Here is a 20,791-nt window from a genome sequence, read left to right on the forward strand (position 1 = left end):
TTCTTTACTTGTTGCCCTGCTGCATGCTGGCCCCTGACTCTGTTAAAGGACTCTGCCTTTCCCCATAAGCGCTGTTCAAGGGCTTGGACTGAGCTTGCCCCCTGTTCTGAAGTTTCAGGACCATCAAAGACATCATCTGAAGGAGAAAATCTGCCTTCATAATCAATGCAGCTCCTGTGTCGAGGCTGAAAACTCGCTGCACCACCTGCTGGATCGACACAGCACCTGTTGCCTCTTTTGAGCGCGTTTTGGGTTTTCCACTCATCGTCCCTGGGCATCAAAATATTCCCGCATCGCAGTGAGGAACCAAGGCTGCACGCCAGAAAATCAATGCCTCACCTTGCTGCGTGGAAAGAAATGCTGCATCACCGTCGCCGCACTGGAAAAACAAACGCATCACTTTACTTTCCAATGCATCTCCTCCTCTGCGGCCGTTATTTTTGACCCATCCCAGATATTGTGTGTTGAAATTATACAATCACTGGTTCTTTAGGATTGAGACTTATCTAAACCTTTAAAAGTGATATCTTGACTTGTGCATATTGGATTCTTGTTGTTTTGGTCTTATTTTATTCAGATAAATATTTCTAAACTGATGGGGAGTACTTTTGTGGTGTTTACACTGTGTTACTTTATGAGTTATTGCACAAATACATTACACGTTGTCCCCTAAGTTAAGTCTGCCTCCTCTGTGCCAAGCTACCTGAAGGTGAGCACAGGATAATTTAGGTTGTGTTGCGACTTACCCTGACTAGGATTGTGGTCCCTACTTGGACAGGGGGCATACCTCTTTCAACTAGAGACCACATTTCTAACAGATCCCTTCTATGATGTGAGGCTTCCAGCTCTCATTTGGTGAAATGCTTCTTGAAAATTTGTTATGAGCTGCTGTCCCCCATGCGTACCATTTAGTAAAATATCAACTTCCTGTTGACATCTGGAGTAAAAGGCACCGCATAGGTGTAATGTTAGTTATGCAAATGTACTTACCTTGCTATTGACTTGCATGTTCTGTCATCCGTCGAATGCGGGTTCCACTTTCGGCTCTTACGCTCATTGGGAGTCTAGACTGGGGACTGGCCAGTTTACTGAGGAAATCTCTGGGGTGATGAGTGCTGGACATGGGCCAGTGGCATGGGCAGTGCAGGGGCCCCCAGGGGCCCCAAGACACCCCTTACCGCCAGCCTCTTCCTGGCGGTGAAAACCGCCAGAAACAGGCTGGCGGTAAGGGGGTCATAATCCCCAGGGCAGCGCTGCAAGCAGAAATGGCGGAAAACCGCCGGCCCCGGCGGTCCGACCGCGGCATTACCGCCGCGGTCGGAATGGGGAACAAAAGCACCGCCAGCCTGTTGGCGGTGCTTTGGTCTTTTTCACCCTTTTTCACCCCACCAGGGTCAGAATGACCCCCTTTATGTTTAACTGGGTTAAATTGTAACTTTTATTGATGCATGCCACGGGGACTGGAGTTGGTTGTTTGTATAACTTCTCCCTGGGACCAGGATCCAGATTCGAAGTCTGTTTTACATTAGAATTGGCGTCTGTCATGTACTAGTGTATGAACTGTGTTGTTTTTTAGTTTCCCACTAGTAATTTACATGTGTACATGTGGGAGCTCTGCCTGGAAGAGTGCAGATATCAGACAGCATTAACCTTGTGGTTGGGATCCAAGGACAATGATATATGTCTTTGTACTTCTCCTACAGTCAACCACACACTGCTGTAATACATAAGTTAGCTAGAGGCCAAGGAAAAGGAGAAATCAATGAGAGAGAAAACGGAGACATTGACTATTGACACTTGGACTTGTCACTCTGCTGGGCATTGCATACTTGGGCCATAGTAGATATGTAATGACAAGGCAATACTTAGTAACCAATCAACATAGTGCATCACCAGTAACTTTCTTATGGAACCAACGTTAAAATATATCTTTTGCCATACTTCCTTTGTTGAAGTGGAACACGAACAGACTTATAAAATGAAATATAAATAATGACTTTGTAATTGGTGGTGTTCAACCTTTGGCATAAACTCACTCTCTCTGTGATAAGCTAGGTACCTTATGATTTTGAGTATGTGCTCTATTCTGAACGGATGTATTCATGGTAACTTTTGTCAACGTAACAAACGTTGATCACAATTATACAGCTTACATTGAGTACTACCTATATACAACCACTGCCTTTTAAGTGTATTTTAACTATTTCCAAAGTCTTAAAATGAAAAGAAATCCTTCTCATGGCTTTATGTGAATAGGATCCATAAATGTTCTTTAATAATGTAATTCTGTATTTCAATAATTAGTTCAGATTTGGTATTTTAAACTATCAAAGTTTATTTTCCAAGATAGAGACTTCTAGTTGCAGATTCCTCACCTTTGATTTTCCCCCAGGCGTCAGGCTGGATCTGGAGATTTTCGTGAGCAGTATCCCTGCGCGCCATTAAGTGGTGTTGATCTGCTTCTTGTCTGCCGTCATCCACGCCGGATATAACGTTGCGGTTCCTGTATAGACGCCACCTAGGCGTGTTTACATCTGTTATTTTCCATCTGCGCCAAAGAGCTATCCCTTTATTCACTTTTTGACTGGCTTTTTCAACTTTTTGTTGAAGATTTAATCAACTATTGATTAGATGTCATCTAGAAAGATCAGCTTTGAGCCCTTTATATCCTGTCATTAAACTATGTCCGTGATGGATCCGCACCTTGTGTATCTTTGGCACCTGGAGCGCGATCACAATCCAAAGTTTTCTCCACATGTTGCGCCATGCATCTGGAGACTTTGTGGGAATAGTCCCTAAAGCTGATGGCGGCCTGACACTCACTCTGTGCAAGTTAAGATCTCTGTCAAGAGGAAGGTTTTGGGATTAATCACAGAGCCCTCTATTGTCGTGGTTCTACTCCAAGTCCTCTGGGCGATCGGGTAAGTCGAGGCACAAAAAGAAGTCTAAGAAGTCGAAGCACTTCTCGACTTCTTCTCATCAATTGGCCGCCAAGACTGGGGAGCGTTGAGGTTTTAGGCCTCGCTCTCCAGAGCCTGTGCTTGGGGCGACTCCACGGCCCCCTGAGTTTCCAGGAGCTGGGTCAATCCCTGCCCAGCACAGAGAGTTTTACGAGGCCATGCGCTTTATTTTTAGGCAGCCCGCTACCGCTAGAGTGCCTGCGGGCCCTGCAAAGTCAGAAGGGGCCCCTTCAGGTTCCACACCAGTGTCCTCGGCACCGACGGGCACCCAAGGATCCAGTCCTGGATCCACACTGACGTCAGTCGATCCACACCGACCTTCCACAATGCTGATCCCTACACTGATGCTCTTGGCTCCGTTGGCGCCCATAGGTTGCGCCATTCCCATTGTAATCCCCGACTCGGACATGGAGCCAGATGGGCGGTCTATAATGCCCATTCCGATGCCAGCAGGAGCCTTGCCTCCTAGGTCGGATTCTGAGCCCTGTTCTTACGGGTTAAGTTTTGGAAATGTATAGGAGGGGTCCCTGGACAAGCTGTATGAAGAACCTATGGAGTGGTGTACAGACTTAGGTTAAGCCTGCGGACTGGATACTTCTCCAGATATTGGCATGCTTTCGCCCCCTACCATGGCTCCGGATGAAGGAGCGTCTTACTCTGTGGTGGTGAGGGTGCGGCTGAGGTCCTGCACATTGGGTTGGCTTCGGTGGCCTTCAGGACTAATCTCCTGACAGAGATGCTAGAACTGGGAGCTTCCATTGCAGAACCCCAGCTCCCATTTAAAGAGGCCCTCAGGAGCATCCTACTGTGCACCTGGTCCACACCCAGCCCAGGGGCTTCTGTGAATAGGACAATTGCCTGCCGCTATTGCCCCGCTTGACGCAACACCCCACACCTGAGAGCTTGGTTATCCAAGCCTTTATCTCCCCTGGTACGTTCCCTTCTGCTCCCCTGGATAGGAAATCCAAAAGGTTGGACTCATTGGGAAGAAGATGTTTTCTTCTGCCAACCTTTCATTGCGGTACATGAACACCGCAAGCCTTTTAGGCTGTTATTCTCACACGTTTTGGGATACGGGTGTGCAAGTGCTGCCAAAGGTCCTGGAGGAGGCTTGGCCTGTACTCTCTCAGGCTGTTGCTGATTGGAGAGAAGCAGTGAAATTTACAATCCATTGCAGAATGGACATAACTGATTCGCTGGGCAGAGCGGTTTCATCAACAGTGGCCCTGTGGCGCCACGTCTGGCTGTGGATGTCTGGCTTTTCAGGGGATATCCAATCGTCTTTGATGAACATGCCCTTTGATGACACCCATCTCTTTGGAGACAAGGGAGACTCAGCACTAAAGCACCTCAAGGATTCTTGGCCTATGGCCAGGTCCAGTGCCAGGTGTCAGCCCAATGTCCCCCCAGTCTGCCTTTTACCCTTTCCATGGCTAAGGTAGTTGCCACCAACTGCATCCATTCCTGGCCAGCCACTGTGCTGCACGTGCTGTCCAGCCTCTGCATGGCCGATGGCACGGTTTCCAACCACCTTGTGGATCAGGTGGCCAGTGGTTTAGACAGTCTGACTCCCTCCTCCTCTGGAGCAGTCTCTAAACCTTCCTAGTCTGACTCCCCCACCAAGGGCCAGTTGGTGGCAGGATTCTCCATCACCTGCTCCGCTGGCAATCCATCACATTAGATAGGTAGGTATTGCAAATAGTCAGAAGAGGCTACTCCCACACCTTTAAGACTACCCCTCTTGCCAAGCCACCATCCCACAATCGGATGGCGGAGGATCTCTTGTCCATTCTCTGCAAGGAAGTTATGATTCTCTTGGTCAGTGGTGTCATGGAGAGGGTTTCCTTGCCAGAAGTAGGTCATGGTTGCTATTTCCACTACTTTATGGTCCCCAAAAAGTACAAGGGCCTCCACTCTGTCCTATACCTTTTGTTCCTCAAGAAGGAGAAGTTCAGGATGCTCACTCTGGACCCAGAAGACTGGATGGTAGCATTTATTTCCATATCCCTATCCTGCCTGCCCACAGATGTTACTTGTGCTTCACAGTAGGCCATGAAACCTTTCAGTTCACAGTGCTTCCCTTTGGCCTTACCAGCACCCCTCGGGTGTTCACCAAGGTGATGACGGTGGTCTCCCTCCTTCAGACTATGGCTGACCTCCTACATTCGCTGGGGTTCACAATCAATGTGCAAAAAGCCACACCTGACACCCTCTCAGACGCTCCCTTTCATGGGAGCTGTGTTAGACACAGTGCAGTTTCTGGCTTATCTTCCTGAGCTGCGAGTCCAGGATATTCAGACTTTGATACCGATGTTTCAGCCTCCATCCTGGATTTCGATGAGGCTGACTGAGGCTGCTGGATATCATGGCCAGATGGCATATGCGGGCTCTACACTGGGACCTTAATTTCCAGTGTGTGCAGCATCAGGGTAATCTCACTGACAAGGTCCAGATCTCAGAGGGAACTGTGAAAGATCTGCAGTGGTTGTTAACGAATCGAGACTGGGTCAGAGGCAGATCTCTCTGCCTTCCCCAAACAGATCTGACAGTAGTGACAGATGCATCATTCCTGGGATAGGGTGGCCATCTGGGAGAGGTGGAAATTGAAGGCATCTGGTCTCCAGCAGACTCCAGACTCCACATCAACCTGTGGAAGCTCTGTGTGATCCAGCTGGTGTTACAAGTATTTCTTCCCTCTATCAAGGGAAAGATGGTGCAGGTGTTCACAGACAACTCCACTGCCTTGCGGTACTGCAACAAGCAGGGAGGGATGGGGTCATAGACCCTTTTTCAAGAGGCTCTGCACCTCTGGACTTAGATGAAATAGCAGGACATATCCATGGTGGTTCAACATCTTGTGAGGTCTCTAAACACCAGTGCAGATGAACTCAGCCAAAAATGTCTAGCGGGTCATGAATGGTGTCTTCATCCGAAGGTGGTGCAAGATCTTTTTTAGCAGTAGGGAGAGCTTAGGTTAGATCTGTTTTCCCCCCCCAGAGAATGCGCAATGTCAGCAGTTTTGCGTATTGGAGTTCCTAAAACACTTTTTGTCTCAAGTGAAACTCAGGCCTCCTGTACACCTTTCTGCCCATACCACTTCTGCCCAGAGTTCTCAAGAACATCAAGAACGACCGGGCCCAAGTAATCCTTTTGCCTCTGGACTGGGCATAGAGGATCTGGTATCCCGAGCTGCTGAGCATGTCCTTTGATTCTCCGATTAGACTGCCACTTCGGGAGGATCTTCTGTCGCAGCAGCAGGGGAGATTTCTGCACCAAACCTGTCCACTCTCCGTCTTCTTGTGTGGAGATGAGCGGTGACAGTTGACAGCTTTTGACCTTTCTCCTGAACTCTGTAACATAATCTTGGCAGCCAGGTGTCCCTCCACATAAAATGGTATACGCTTGTCATTGGAAGAAGTTTGTGGCATGGTGCACAGACAAGTCTGTTTACCCCCTTTCTGCCCCTCTTTTTGAGGTCCTGTTGTTTATCCTTTCCCTGGCCCAACAGGGCTCTGATATGGGCACTCTTAAAGGTTATTTGTCTGCTATTTCTGCTTTTTTGATGTTTCCTGATCAACCTTATTTAAGTCCTATATTGTACATAGGTTCCTCAAAGGATTACACATCTCTTTCCTCCATCCCCATTCATTATGCCCCAATGGGATCTGACTTTGTTTTTTGTTTGTTTTTGAGATTTCTGATGTCTGAACTCCTTTCAAGCCTGTCCACAATTGTCCTCTCCGGCTTCTCACTTTGAAAACAGCCTTTCTTGTGGCCATTTCATCTGTCCCCAGGGCCAGAGTGAGCTGCAGGCATTGTCATCTAAGCTACCCTTCCTTCCCCTCTATCCTGACAAAGTGCTGCTTCATACTAGGGCCTCCTTTCTACCAAAAGGCCAATCCATCACCTCTCCTACTTTTTGCTCACTCCCACATCCTTCTAAGGAACAGGAGAGACTCCACCACCTGGACCCAAAAATAGAATTGGCATTCTACCTTGGTCATACTAAAAAGCTGCAGGTGAATGATCAACTCATTGTAGGTTATGTGGGTGTGAAAAAAGGCTGGGCAGTGCAGAAGGAGACCATCTCCACATGGGTCGTACTCTGCATTAAGATCTGCTACATACTGGACGAAAAGCAACTTCCTGACAGTTTTTGTACTCATTGTACTCGAGCTAAAGCTGCAACCACTGCGTTGTGCTCATTGTATTCGAGCTAAAGCTGCAACCACTGCATTAGCATGCAGAGTTCCAGTCCTTGACATCTGTCAAGTGGCAATGTGGGCTTCTCTGCTTATGCTTACTGAACACTACTTCCTTAATAGTCAGGTCCGTAGGGATGGGCACTTTGCCTGTTCAGTCCTGCAGGACTTTCTAGCGTGTACTTGGTTCACAGACACACCTCTGGGGGTGGTATTGCTTGGGTATCTATTCAAAGGTAAGGAATCTGCAACTGGAAGTCTCTATCAGATGAACAAGTTATTTACGATACAAAATCTAGTTGCAGATTCCTTACCAACCCACTCATCCTCCCAGCTTTGCTAACTCATTTCTAGGGACACAGGCTACCCTATCAGAGCCTACGTTTACACTCACCAGTAGTCAGTTTCTTTATAGATCTGTGCTTCTGGCGTGGAAAGTTGTGAAAAGGAACTGACATCAGCGCCCAGCGGTGGCACCTATACAGGAATGGGGACAGTTCAGCCTGAACCGCCTTCACAGGTACTCCCTGATACAGAACTCAAGCAAGCCAAGACTGTTTTCACTTTTATTAAAACTCATCAGCCGGATATAACTTGGCTTAAGTGGCACAGTGCACCTGTGCCACATATCTGGCCATACCTATCCCACTTAAGGCGTCACACTGAAGCCTACAAATAGGTGATGGATGGAATGCTTGACTTAATCTCAGCCACTGGTAATTATTTGGGCCGCATCCCAGTACATCGTTATTTTGCACACCATGCCACCTCACCTTCACCCGGCCATATACAAATCAGTCAGGATCATATTCCAGTCTGAATAGTCCAGCCCAAACGGCCAGGCTGGGTCCTTCCTTAACCGAAGTACAAGCACCCCAATATTGGTTTCCCACTTATTAGGGCTCATAATTCGGATATAGCTTGGATCCAGTAGCACAGTGTGCACAGGAGACATGTCTTGGCATACTGTCTTACTTATGGCATCCCACTGAAGCATACAAAAAAGTGATGGATGGAGTGCTTCAATTAATCTCAGCCATTGTTATTTTGCACACCATGCTACCTCAGCTTGGACCCAGCCATATGCAAATCAGTCTTGACCCTGCTCCAAAACTGAAGTTGCTTGTGTTGTGGTTCAGGGAGGACCTGGCCTGCCAGGTCAGGCTTGACTGTTCTTATCAGAGAAGGATCAAGACTGATTTGCATATGTCTGGGTCCACACTTAGGTGGCATAGTGAACACAAGATCGATGGAGAAGAATGATGCCCTGAGCAATTACCAGTGGTTAAAGTTATTGCAAGGGTTCCTGGCCTCAGCCTTTGTGCGTGTAAAATGACCACCTACAATTCCGAAAAATATGAACATTGAATGGCATCATGGAAAATGTAGGTTGTGGTCCGGTGGTGATGTATAGGAGATCCTCCAGTGACGCAAAACTTATCACCAAGTGGCTCAGACATTTCGTGACCACCTCCAGCCTTTCCTGCTGTGAATGAGAACAGTAAAAGTGACTTTGGAGTAAGATGCTCATGCGCCCCTCAAAGAGATCTATGGTGATTCACAGATCTTGATAATAGATCAATGGCATGTAGACAGTAGGCCCCAATTCTGACATGGTCAGCTGAGCTTCTGGAGAAAGGTGGTGAGGTTGTAAGTTTCATATGCTTCTATCAGCATCTTCCTGATAATTAGCTCTGGGGATGCCCCAGGCCCTTGTAAAAGAGAGATGTTAAACTCATGACTCTAATGGAAGACCATTTGAAGTTTGTGTTACAAGGAAAAGACTGAAGTGCTAAGGAAAGCACCACAGAGCTGATGTGAACATTTGATGAAAAGATTCTGCATTTTGAAACTTACTTTGCATGCTGCGCAGCTGTAGGACTTTAGGTGGACTGACCCCTGCTAGTGTCAGTTGGAGGTGGAGAGACTCTGCGCATTAAAATTCCTTACCTCAGTATTATTTAAACAAAGCAGACATCACTTATTAGGAAGCACCTTAAGAAACATTGAGGTCACAGTTATGCCTAACGTTTATGCTATGCATGATTTAAAGACAACTCTAAGCTCTCATGCCAGTAAGTCCATATGAAGAAACAAACTAATGTGCCCATCCATTTGAAATCTGTTGGAGAATAACAAGAAGGCCAAAGATGGCCGATTTTGACTGTTACATTTGGAAGAATCAGGATTTACATTGAAAATAGTAAAATTACTTGGAGATTCATATTTTATAGCGTGGCTCATTCAAAGCCAAAAATGGTGTTGTTGTGTGGAACCTCCCATTTAGGTAGTCAAGTGCATCACTGATAAATATCTATTTCTCTGTTAAATTCCCAGTTTAAGACTGTTGTCTGAGAAAATGCAGGAGCTCACTGTGCCTTAATTATGATTGTTCTTAACTGCACAATGTGGGGCTCTAAATGCCCATTTTCAATGTTTGTAGTTGGGCACCATGTTAAGCAGCACACTCTCCCATGTCATAGGTCAATGTAAATCTTAGCTATGGTCACAGCAACAGTTTTGTGAGGGTATTGCATGTTAGCTATGAATACTCATTCCTGAATATATGTACTTTTCATTTAGCTTCTCAAATGTGTTAAGTGGGAATTTTCCTTTATATTGTACAAGTCATTCTATAGAAAAAGCCTTAGAATGTCAAAAAACTGAATTACTATTCTAAGTGTCTTTGTACTACTTTTCATTTAGCTTCTCAAATGTGTTAAGTGGGAATTTTCCTTTATATTGTACAAGTCATTCTATAGAAAAAGCCTTAGAATGTCAAAAAACTGAATTACTATTCTAAGTGTCTTTGTACTAGAAAATAGAAATAGCTATGACACACAATGTAGAATTTATTGGCAGTAATTACTATTTGTACAGGTGCTGATGGGTGAATATTCACAGACTGAAGGCAACAATCCTGTGAATTTTGTTGGCTATTGTCCCCAAACCAATCCTCTCTGGCCTGAAATTACACTGCAAGAACATCTTGAGATTTTTGGATCCATCAAAGGAATGACTGCAAGTGATCTGAAGGACGTTATAAAACGGTAAGTTTTTTCCAGGAATTATCTTTCTATATGATGCATCATCATCGCTTATAAAATAACAACTTTACATTTTTTCGCTGAAATGGTGGGTTTAAGTTCAGAATTTAACTTGATGGTAAATGCTGATATCACTTTCAAAATGTTATGTCAATCCTAATTTTCACATGACAAAATATTGTCATGCAAAAACTAGCCACAGAGCCAGATGAACTCCATTTCTGCAACATATTATTGTAAAATTATCAGCTTACAGTCTAAATACTGCTGCACAAGATGCCCATCCCATACTCTTGGCTTCAAGAAACTTTAAATCATATGTATGTGATAGGACAAGGGTGTTCCTCATCTTGTGTTGGTATCTTAGCTGACATCAACATGATGGGGTAGCTGAGAGGCAAGGAATTAGGGACCAATATCATTCAATTTTGGTGACTAGAAGACACAGTTGAAGTCAAATAAATCGAGAACTCAAAAGGTGAGTGATGCCGGCTATAAAAGTCCATGTATGATGGTTAGAAAGGCATTTTGAATGATTTCCTGCTCCAGACTGTACCCAATTACATATCCAACAGGCTTAGTGTCTAGTATTCCAGAGAGGCTCTTAAACTTCCTATGTGTTCATAAACAACTAAGGCCATACGCTTATGGCAGTAGCTTCTATTACTGAAGTTTCACCATCATAAAGATCCAACATGCAATTAAAAATTGTATACTGTAAATCACTATCTTATTCTGGAAATTTTAAGATTCTAAATTATGTGTGTAATGTGCCTCTGCAGAGTATACTTCCACATCCCTCTTTTATATCACCACAGAAATCTAAAGGTATAGTAGAGAATGATGATTTTCCAAACATTGAGTTCAAAGAACATTGAGATTTTATTAACAAAATGGAGGCTCAGATTATGTGCAATCCCATTTAACGACTTCCGACATTTAGCATAGTACCATAATAACAGAACACAGAAACATACAGCATCCTGTTCTTTCTGGAGTGTACCGTTTTTAATGTTGCCTGTTAGACATTGGTTTACTGGTTGACTGCGGTGTGAGTCCTAGTCAAGCAGCAACCGCAGTCCTTGTCAGGGTAAGGCACAAGCGACCCCAAATTAATCTGTGCTCAACCCCCTGGTAGCTTGGCACAGAGCAGTCAGGCTTAATTTAGGGGCAGTGTATAAAGTATTTGTGAAACACTTGAAACAGTAACTAATGAAAACACCACTCAAAGATTAGAACAAGAGAGCAGACTATAATAAATAAATCAAGACCAAAGAAACAAAAATCCAATCAGTAAACCCGGAGTTTTGATTTTTTAAAGGCTAAACTGTAAAATAGCGCCTAAAAACAGAATGCGCCAACTGCGGCTATCTGGTCGTGCTGGACCGGTTCAAAGTCAAAAGTTCAGGAAAACTGCTGTGAAGCGAGCTCAGATACAGTCCCAGATTAGTCCCGCTAAAGTTATCACTTCTCATGTTTTGTGCCAAGAGCCATGTTCTCGTTGGAGGGGGTCGCAAGGAGTAAGGAGAGCATTGCGGGCGGCAGTCGGCGTGGTGTGAAGAGCAGGCTGGGCATCAATTGGCAGACGGGCTGGAGCTTCGCATTGAACGTCTCCTGTGGGCTGTCAATGTTGCTGTGCGAAGAGACAGACTGGCAGCAGTTTGCAGTGATTTTCAGAGTGAGTAACTCAGTTCATGTGTCAACAAGCCCAGCCACAAAGAATCCAAAAGCATGATTTCAACAGCTTGAGAGCCACACCAAGAGTCCAGGACCTGAGAGGCACCACTTGTGGGTCAGGAACTCACTGACAACGGGCTTAGGAGCTCTTGGGGCACCTTTTGTGTTCCTGAGGCTCAGATCAGGAGGCCAGCAGACTAGCCCTATAGGTTACTCACAGGACCTGGGTTCAAGAGGAAGTTGCAGGTCAAGTTCTTCCTTCCCCAGGCAAGAGGGAGGCAAGTCAGCACATCAGGGCAGCAGTTCATTTAGAGCAGCAGTCCAGCAGAGTGGCAGTCCTTGTAGCAGCACAGCAGTTCTTCTTTCTGACAGACTATCCACAGCAGTGTACTGAGGAGTTGGTGTCAGAGGTCCTTCTTTGATACACTTCTGTGACTTTGAGGTGGGGAGAAGCTTCTAGAGGCATGCCATTGAAATGTGCAGATCCTCTGCCTTCCCTGCCCTAGCTCTAGACTAACTATAGGGGGTATGCAGCCCTTTGTGAGGAGACAGGACACAGGCTGTTCAAGTGCAAATAGGGCGATGCCCAGCTCCTCCCTCCCATCCTGCCAGTAATGGCCCTTCCAGTCACACCTATGCTCGCATTGTGTGTGGCTGTCTAGGAGGAATACACAAAGCCCAACTGCTAGCTATGCCCAGTCATGTGATCATAGACAGACTGCTGGCATCAAGTGGCTAGAGCAGGATTTTAAATTAGGGTTCCAGAGACACCAAACATCATCAAGATACCTTTTCCCATTTGGAAATTACACTTATACAATGTAAAAAGGTAGTTCCAATGTTATCCAATGGGAGAGGTAGGTCTTGTAGTACTGAAAAACAAATGTAAGGGTTTTTGACCGGTAGGACATGTAAAACATAAAAGTACATGTCCAAGTTCCTAAATACACTGCACCCTGCCCTTGTGGCTGTCCATGGCCTACCTTAGATTTGACATATGTATTGAAAAGGAAGGGTTGGACCTGACAAAAGGCCTGAGACATGCTTAACAAGCTAATTAAGTGGGTGGCAAAATCAGTGTTGCAGGCCCACTAGCTGCATTTCATTTAGAGGCCCTGGGCACATGTTGTGCACCTTGCTAGGGACTTATCAGTAAATTAAATATGCCAATGGGGAACAAGTCAGTGTTACCATGTTTTTAGCAGAGACCTCAAGCACTTTAGCATTGGTTAACAGTGCTACCGAGAGTCCTCTGGCTAGCAAAAACGACTTTAGCAAAACCAGGACATGTGAAGGCAAAAAGTTAGGGGAGAACTACACCAAGGATCTCAGTTCTAACACTACCTATAAAGAATAATGTTGAGTACTAATCTTAAGGCTGAAGAACATATCAAAATGATTCTGCTTGTCCACAAACTTCTTAGAAATATTGTGAGAATTTTGCCACTCTGCGCGTTTGGGGTATAAAAACCTTCAAAATCCATCCTTTTCAACTTGATCAACAAAGAAAAAGCAATAATTTTCCCTTTAAAGTCTATTCCGTAAAATTCCTTGCAAAATTATTCATTTCACATCTGAAAGAGGCAAATGTTGTCCTTAAGAAGATAGTAGGTACACTTTATAAACATCTTACCACATCTTTCACCTGCATTACTACAGGACGGGAAATCATGATTTATTTCCCACTCAGAGCTTGAAAACAAATCACAATTTTATGTCAAGACCAAAGGCTTGGGTTATTTGCAAGCTCAAAGACATTGCGAAGTACATTCAGAAGCATGCTGCAAACATAGACAAGTCTGCAGAATGTAAAATATCTTCCATCCATCCTCCAATTAGATATGCCATCAGACCCCTTGAAGAATGAGCTCCAAGCAAATCCATATTGATACCTGCTTCCTTTATTACGCAACTTACACATCTTGATATTATTGATTTGAAAGGCAGGTTCAAGAGGCTTTATACAAGAGATCGAATGTTACCTCTCTCGTTCCAAGTTCATACTCTGATACGTCACATCACATACTGCCTAGGTTGATCATGGAAAAACATCTTTTGAGAACATTTTTCTTCTCCTAGTTATATTGAAAACTACCCATTTTGGCATGTAAAACCTATTAGAACATTGGAATGCTGGGGGCTCCATTGAAAACAATGGAGTGCTGTGGGCTTTTACAGGCCGGTAAAAGCCCGCAGCGCCAACATTCCAATGTTCGCTTTGTTCACAGCAACAGCTGTGAACAAAGCCTCACGGAGCCGGAGGGGATTTTAATCCCCTCGGGCTCCGTGAATTATTTTTTTTTTTAATAGAACATTCTGCCCTGAGTGGCAGAATGTTCTAATAGCCTTAGAACCCGCCGTAGTGGGCTCTACCGGCTATTAAAGTCCCTCTCCCTTGTTAAATGCCCTCGCCTTCGGCTCGGGCATTTAATGCGGGGAGCGGGCCTTTAATAGCCGGTAGAGCCCACTACGGCGGGTTCTAAGGCTATATTAGATAAATTAGGTAAATCCAGTGTTTAAAAATTTGAAACCCTTATAGATGAAACTCAAATCAATAAGATTGCCAGTTTCCACTAATAATGCTTCAATGACAAATCAAATAGTTCTGCCAAACAAATTCACAATCTGAACTACAAGTGTACACAGGGGATACAACCCCTGTTCAATACACTAACTGTTCCAAGAGCTTTAAGCTCAACACTAACATTTTCTGGTTTAATCTGCCCATTCCTCCTTGGCCAGATCTGACGATTCTCTAGAAAAACCTCTGACTCACCTGGGACCCCATAAATCATCCATACAACCAACTTAAGCTAACCCACTGAACCATTTCAATTAATTCCTCCTGAATATTCATCAACAGAGTTGGAAATTGAAGCAAGCAATAACAGCACCCCTGCTGATATTCCTATTACCATTGGAAACCAACATTGTGCTGGCCACCATGGAATAGTTAAAGCAGACAGGTCTCTCGCCAGTCTACCAAAACTTGGAGAATTACAGATAATAAAGGGAAAGAGTATCTGCCTTTAATAGCAAAGCTGTATAAAGGCATCAAATGCTTCTCCTTCCAATCTTGTCTCCAGCTGTAAAATCCTACACAGTTGTTTCATCAACCTCAGTTCAAAAAGGAGTATAATCAAAGGACCTCTCCTTTCCTTCAACATCTGAAACATTTTCCAAATCCAGTAAATACCTTGAATTCTAGTCTGCCTCCAAATTCATTCTCCCTGGCTCATACACTACTTTCAATTAATTCCAATGGTGTGTACAGTAATGTCAACAATAGTTGGGCAATTCTGCTAGCTTTTTGTGATTTCATTCCACCAATTTGATTCAGATACTTAACCACAGAAATATTGTCCAATGTCAGTAGCACTGATGTTATAACGGACTAGTAACACCAGACAACTAATGGTCAAAGTCTGCTGTTCCCAGGTGCATCTTACTCCAGTTGGCAAGATGTAAATTTGTTGAACCCCATCCTTGCTGACTTGCATCTGATTCCATCACCGTCTCTATTCTGTCTTCAAAAATCGCCTTGCATTTCATCCTTACCGAAAGGGAATGTCTGAAACTTTTCACCTATTTGTTGGTTCCAGGCATCCCCAGAAAAGTCATCCTGTCTCTTACCTTTTGTGAAAATGGTGTTTAAAGTTTGGCAGTTCAGCAGAGGTGTCTGCATACACTAAATGGATTTCTTCCCATCATGGGACTGGGCAGTGACTGTATCAATATTTTGAAGGCTGGCTTTATAACACCACCTGTAGCATTTGAGTAAAATGAGTTAATGACATTCTATTTTCAAATTAAAAATGGGTATAGTCCACTTTAGGTGTGTAGCAATTTTAATAGGGACACCTGCTACATGACCCTTAATCGAGGATTCTATTTGCAATTGCAATAAAGGTGGGGATGAATCGGTCCTGCAGTACATGCTGGTATGCAATTTTACTTCTCAGCAAGGAGATTATATCTGCACCCACTTTTTGAGACCTATGTGGAACTGGAATACTGCTATGAATCGATGCCTCCTATATATATGACTATATTAATGCAGCTTGGAAAGTCACTCGACTGCCAGCTCATAAAAAGAGTGATATTTGACTCTGTTGTCCATACTGTGAAAATCGAAGTCAGCTTTGTTATTCATCGTTGAGCTACTGCTATTGACAAATATAAATCTGGTAAAAATCTTTATTTTGTTGGCATCTCACGATAACGCAAGTGTTCTGAACCAAATGAGATGGTGTATTTTATATATATATATATATATATATATATATATATATATTCACTGAAAAAAACAAGGCTTACAGGGACATTATAGTTAGGAAATACAATAAAAAAACATAGAAATTCACTGAAATTCACATTTTAAATGTACAAACCCCTAGGTTTGGCATGCAGGTCGCTCCTTACACCGCCGCCTCTGCTGCCTCCACTCAGGTGCCATCCTTCCTTTTCCTCCGTTCTCTGTTCCTGCTGCACACCCCCAGCCGCTGCATCCCGGCCCCCCTCCCTCCACCTCGGATCTCCTGCTTTCCCCCTGCTGAGCCCTGCGGCCCCACCCACCCTGCTCTCCCATTTGCCGATCACCTCTCAGCTGCCACTCCCTCCCACCTCCCCTTTTATGGCAGCCATGGTGCGGACGCGCTGCTGGCGCTCCAAAGGCAAGCCCGTCTGTGCCAAGACCGCGCCCAGTGCCAGTCCCCCTGGCCCACACGCCCCCCACACCACCAATCACCACTACACTACCAATAACCTCCATGCCCTCAATCCAGTACACTCCTCCATCTGCTTCCAATCCACTCCGAAGCACACCAAAGGACCCTTCTCCTGCAAAGCCTGCAATTTCACCTGCAACCTAACCTCCAAACTCCAACTCAAAGCCTCAGACAACCACCTTAGCTGCATCCTGCTAAACACCCGCTCCGTCCACAAGCACGCAAACGAACTCTGGGACCTACTGACCACATCTTCGCCTGACGTCGCATTTCTCACCGAAACTTGGATGAATTCGGCCTCAGAACCAAACATAGCCATAGCCATACCGGAAGGCTACAAGATCACCAGAAGAGACAGCAGCAACAAACCAGGAGGAGGAATCGCCATAGTCCGCAAAAACACCAGAAGAGTCTCCACCAGCTCCCACGACACCATCAACTCCGCCGAGCACCTCCATTTCAAAATCCACGTCAACGCCAACACCACCCTTAGAGGAACACTGGTCTACAGACCCCCATGCCCCCGACCGCAGTTCTGCGACAACATCGGCGACACCATCAGCACCCAAGCCCTCGCCTCAATGGACTACATCCTCCTCGGCGACCTGAACTTCCATCCAGAAAACAACAACGATATCAACACCACCAAACTAATCGCCAACCTCGCCAACCTTGGCCTTAAGCAACTCGTCACGTCACCCACCCACACCGCGGGACACACACTAGACCCCATCTTCTCAGCCAGCAACCACGTCTCCATCAGCCACACCACCGAACTCCTCTGGACCGACCATCGCTGCATCCATTTCTCCTTTCAGAAGCCGGTCACTCACCACTCAACCCCCCTGCTGCTACTGGAACAGAATCTCAACAGAACAGCTGATCTCCACCCTCACCCAGGCACCTCCTCCCAGGACCCGGGACCCCAGCACAGCCACCACCCACCTGCACAAATGGATAGAAGACTGCGCCAACACCCTCGCACCACTCAAAAAATCCTCAGACACCCACCACAGACCCAAGGCCAGCTGGTTCATGCCCGTCCTGCAGGCCTCCAAACGGGAATGTCGAAGAATGGAGAAGACCTGTCACCTTGCACCCACCGGATCCAACCACACCGCCCTCAAGACTGCCATCCGCAAACATCACCAGCTGATCCGCACTACCAAAAGAACCTACTACAAAAGCCGCATAGACACCAACGCCCACAACAACAAAGAGCTCTTCGGCATCATCAAAGAACTCTCCAACCCCAGGCCCTGCTCCCACGAACCCTCACCATCACAGGAGCTCTGCAAATCCCTTGCCACCCACTTCTGTCGAAAGATCGAAGACATCCACACCAGCTTCAAACCCCAGACCCACCAGCCAACCACAGACAACCATGAACCCAACGCATCAAGCAACCCCCACCCTCTATGCTCCTGGACCCACGTCAACAATGAAGACACCATCAACACCATGGCCTCCATCCACTCCGGCTCCCCCTCAGACCCCTGCCCACACCAGATCTTCAACAAAGCAAACCTCCACAATGGACGTCACGCCGTCGCCAACTGGATGGAATCAAGCTGCCTCAAGCTAAACACAGACAAAACAGAGGTCCTCATCCTCGGTAGCAACCCCTCCGCCTGGAACGATTCCTGGTGGCCTACCTCCCTCGGACCCGCGCCCACCCCCACCAACCAAGTACAGAACCTGGGCATCATCCTTGACTCAGCACTCCGCAAGATCTTCAAGTGGATTCCCGTTGAAAGAGAAAGGTAGTCACCCACGCCCTAGTCAGCAGCCGACTGGACTTCGGCAACGCACTCGATGCAGGAACCACGGCCAAACTACAAACAAAAATGCAACGTATCCAAAACGCCTCCGCCCTACTCATCCTCGACGTCCCACGCCGCAAACACATCTCTGCCCACCTCAGAGACCTACACTGGCTACCCATATTGAAGAGGATTACCTTCAAACTACTCATCCACTCACACAAAGCCCTCCACAACACAGGTCCGGCCTACCTCAACGACAGACCCACCTTCCACACCCCCGTTTGCCAGCTCCGCTCTGCCAGCCTCGCCCTCGCCTCCATCCCCTGCATTCGCCGCACCACCGCCGGAGGAAGATCCTTCTCTCACCTCGCCGCCAAGACCTGGAACTCCCTACTGCTCCAACTACGCCAAACCTGAGACCTCCTAACTTTCAGGAAACGCCTCAAGACATGGCTATTAGACCAGTAGCTCCCAGCCCCCCCCAGCGCCTTGGGACCCTGACGGGTGAGTAGCACGCTTTATAAATTAATTAATTAATTGATTGATTGAGGAGTTCACCAGTTATAGCTTGCGCCCCTGCCTTGCAAATTTGTGGGGTAATTAGCAGTGCATGGCGAGGGCACGAGCTATAGTTACCTTAAGGCGCGAGTTATAGTTGATTAGACAGTAAAATAATAAAAAATGCTTTTTAGCCCTGGGGGGCCCCAAAGGGCCTTGGTTTTCGTACCCTGGCCCCTTTAGTATTTTTTATGAATTTCTACTGGGACTCAGCTTTTGTTGTTGAAGTGTTATCAGTCAATCAGATCTCTGCAGGAGATAGGAAGGGGTCACGAGTCCTTCGCGTCCCTATATATACACATTTGAATTTACTTACATTTCTCAAAAACTACTGAACGGATTTACACCAAATAACAAAAAAGGCTTTTTCTGGACCAAGAGCAACCTTTCTGCCAAATTTGATGTAATTTAGTGCAGTGGTTTTTGCGCTATCACTGTTCAATTTTTCCTATGAGAATTAACATTGGAAAGGCTCTAAATTTCACCCCCCTTTTATATTGGCCCCCGCTTGACAGATCATCCTGACATTTTCTATACAGCAGCTCATGTGACTCACATTTTTTGGTAAAATTTCATCAAGCGGTGCCAAAAATATAGGCAACTAAAAAATTGCTTTTTCTATAGAAACTGGGTGCCCACCAGTAGGCAAAAAATATATATATATATATATGTATATATATATATATATATATATATATAAAATCTGGAGTGCGAGAGGACTTAGGAGTCAGGTAAAACTTTGGAGTTTAAAATGAGTATCAATAAATTTCTAGTTTAGCACGTTTGCTCTTTATGAGGAAAGTATGGTGACCACTCCAGAGGTTAAGCGGTTCATTTTCATTTTCATTTTTGATTGAGAACGTGAGATTGAAAAATCATAAGGTCCTAAATTTACTAAGGTCGAATAGTCTTTGTTTGTACAATATATGTTGTCCATCTAGTGCCGTTTTGGTGCCAAGAGGCGTTAGCACATAGTATTTTTCTAGTTGGGCTACTTTGAATCGTTGTGCTTATATTTCAATAGACCAAAAAGACAGTCGGGAAGACCACGGCGTAGATAGTACTCCAGTGGTGGAAAGAGAGAGAGGCGTAGTTTTACATATGTCAGGCTACTATTCCTTTTATAGTCCTAAAATTGTGGAACTCTGCTGGTGTGAGTGGAAGCGAATTAAGTATATTTTGTATACATTATTTGATCGTTTTTATATTTTTTTAAATATGGAATTTTTACGAAAATTAGATAGACGACAGAGTTTGTAAAGTGATGTTTTAACTTTTGTGATATCACGAGTTTTTTATTGCATGGCTTACATTTGCATGCCGAAAACAATAAAAAAATACATTTGATCTTTACATTTGAAATCAAATTTAAAATACATATAAAGATACTGAGACTGAAGTCCAGTTGGCAGTCTGCGTTTTAACCCAAGACACAGAAATCATTTTTATAGGCATAGAGCACAATTGTCCTACTTAAATGAATCTTGTAAGTGTCTACCCATGTAGCTGAATTTGAATGGGCAGTTACTGGTATCTGATCCGAAAGTGTGTCAGATGTTGATAATTTGGCATCTCTTGGTGCCAGCCCTGTGTTCTGATACCTCATGCTAATCCCACTGCAATATGAACTGCACTCTAAGGCTGGTAAAAACAAATTTCAGAGGGGCACAGGCTCCTTGGGCTGTAAGGCACGTCCCTGGCCACAGCAGTAAGAAAAGTTAAGACGTGTCGAGGTAAAAATAAAAGTGGAAACAGGTCAAGCAAATAAAACTATCTACAAATGGCCACTGCAATAATTCAGGTTGTTGAGAAGTTAGGTGCCCAAATATCCAGACCAGTATTCACCAATATAAT

At 45.2% G+C, this 20,791-nt stretch overlaps 1 protein-coding gene across 2 annotated transcripts in view; it reads left to right on the plus strand.

Annotated features, from left to right (window-relative positions):
- ABCA5 (ATP binding cassette subfamily A member 5) overlaps positions 1 to 20,791 on the plus strand; it is a 1,006,180-nt gene that overhangs the window by 868,173 nt on the left and 117,216 nt on the right. For both annotated transcript variants that reach the window (XM_069199839.1, XM_069199840.1), the window contains exon 32: positions 10,043 to 10,212. In XM_069199839.1, the coding sequence (XP_069055940.1) occupies positions 10,043 to 10,212 (170 nt within the window). The remainder of the gene's footprint in view (positions 1 to 10,042; positions 10,213 to 20,791) is intronic.

The sequence above is a fragment of the Pleurodeles waltl genome, chromosome 7 (assembly GCF_031143425.1).
Source record: "Pleurodeles waltl isolate 20211129_DDA chromosome 7, aPleWal1.hap1.20221129, whole genome shotgun sequence".
NCBI classification, from domain to species: Eukaryota; Metazoa; Chordata; class Amphibia; order Caudata; family Salamandridae; genus Pleurodeles; species Pleurodeles waltl.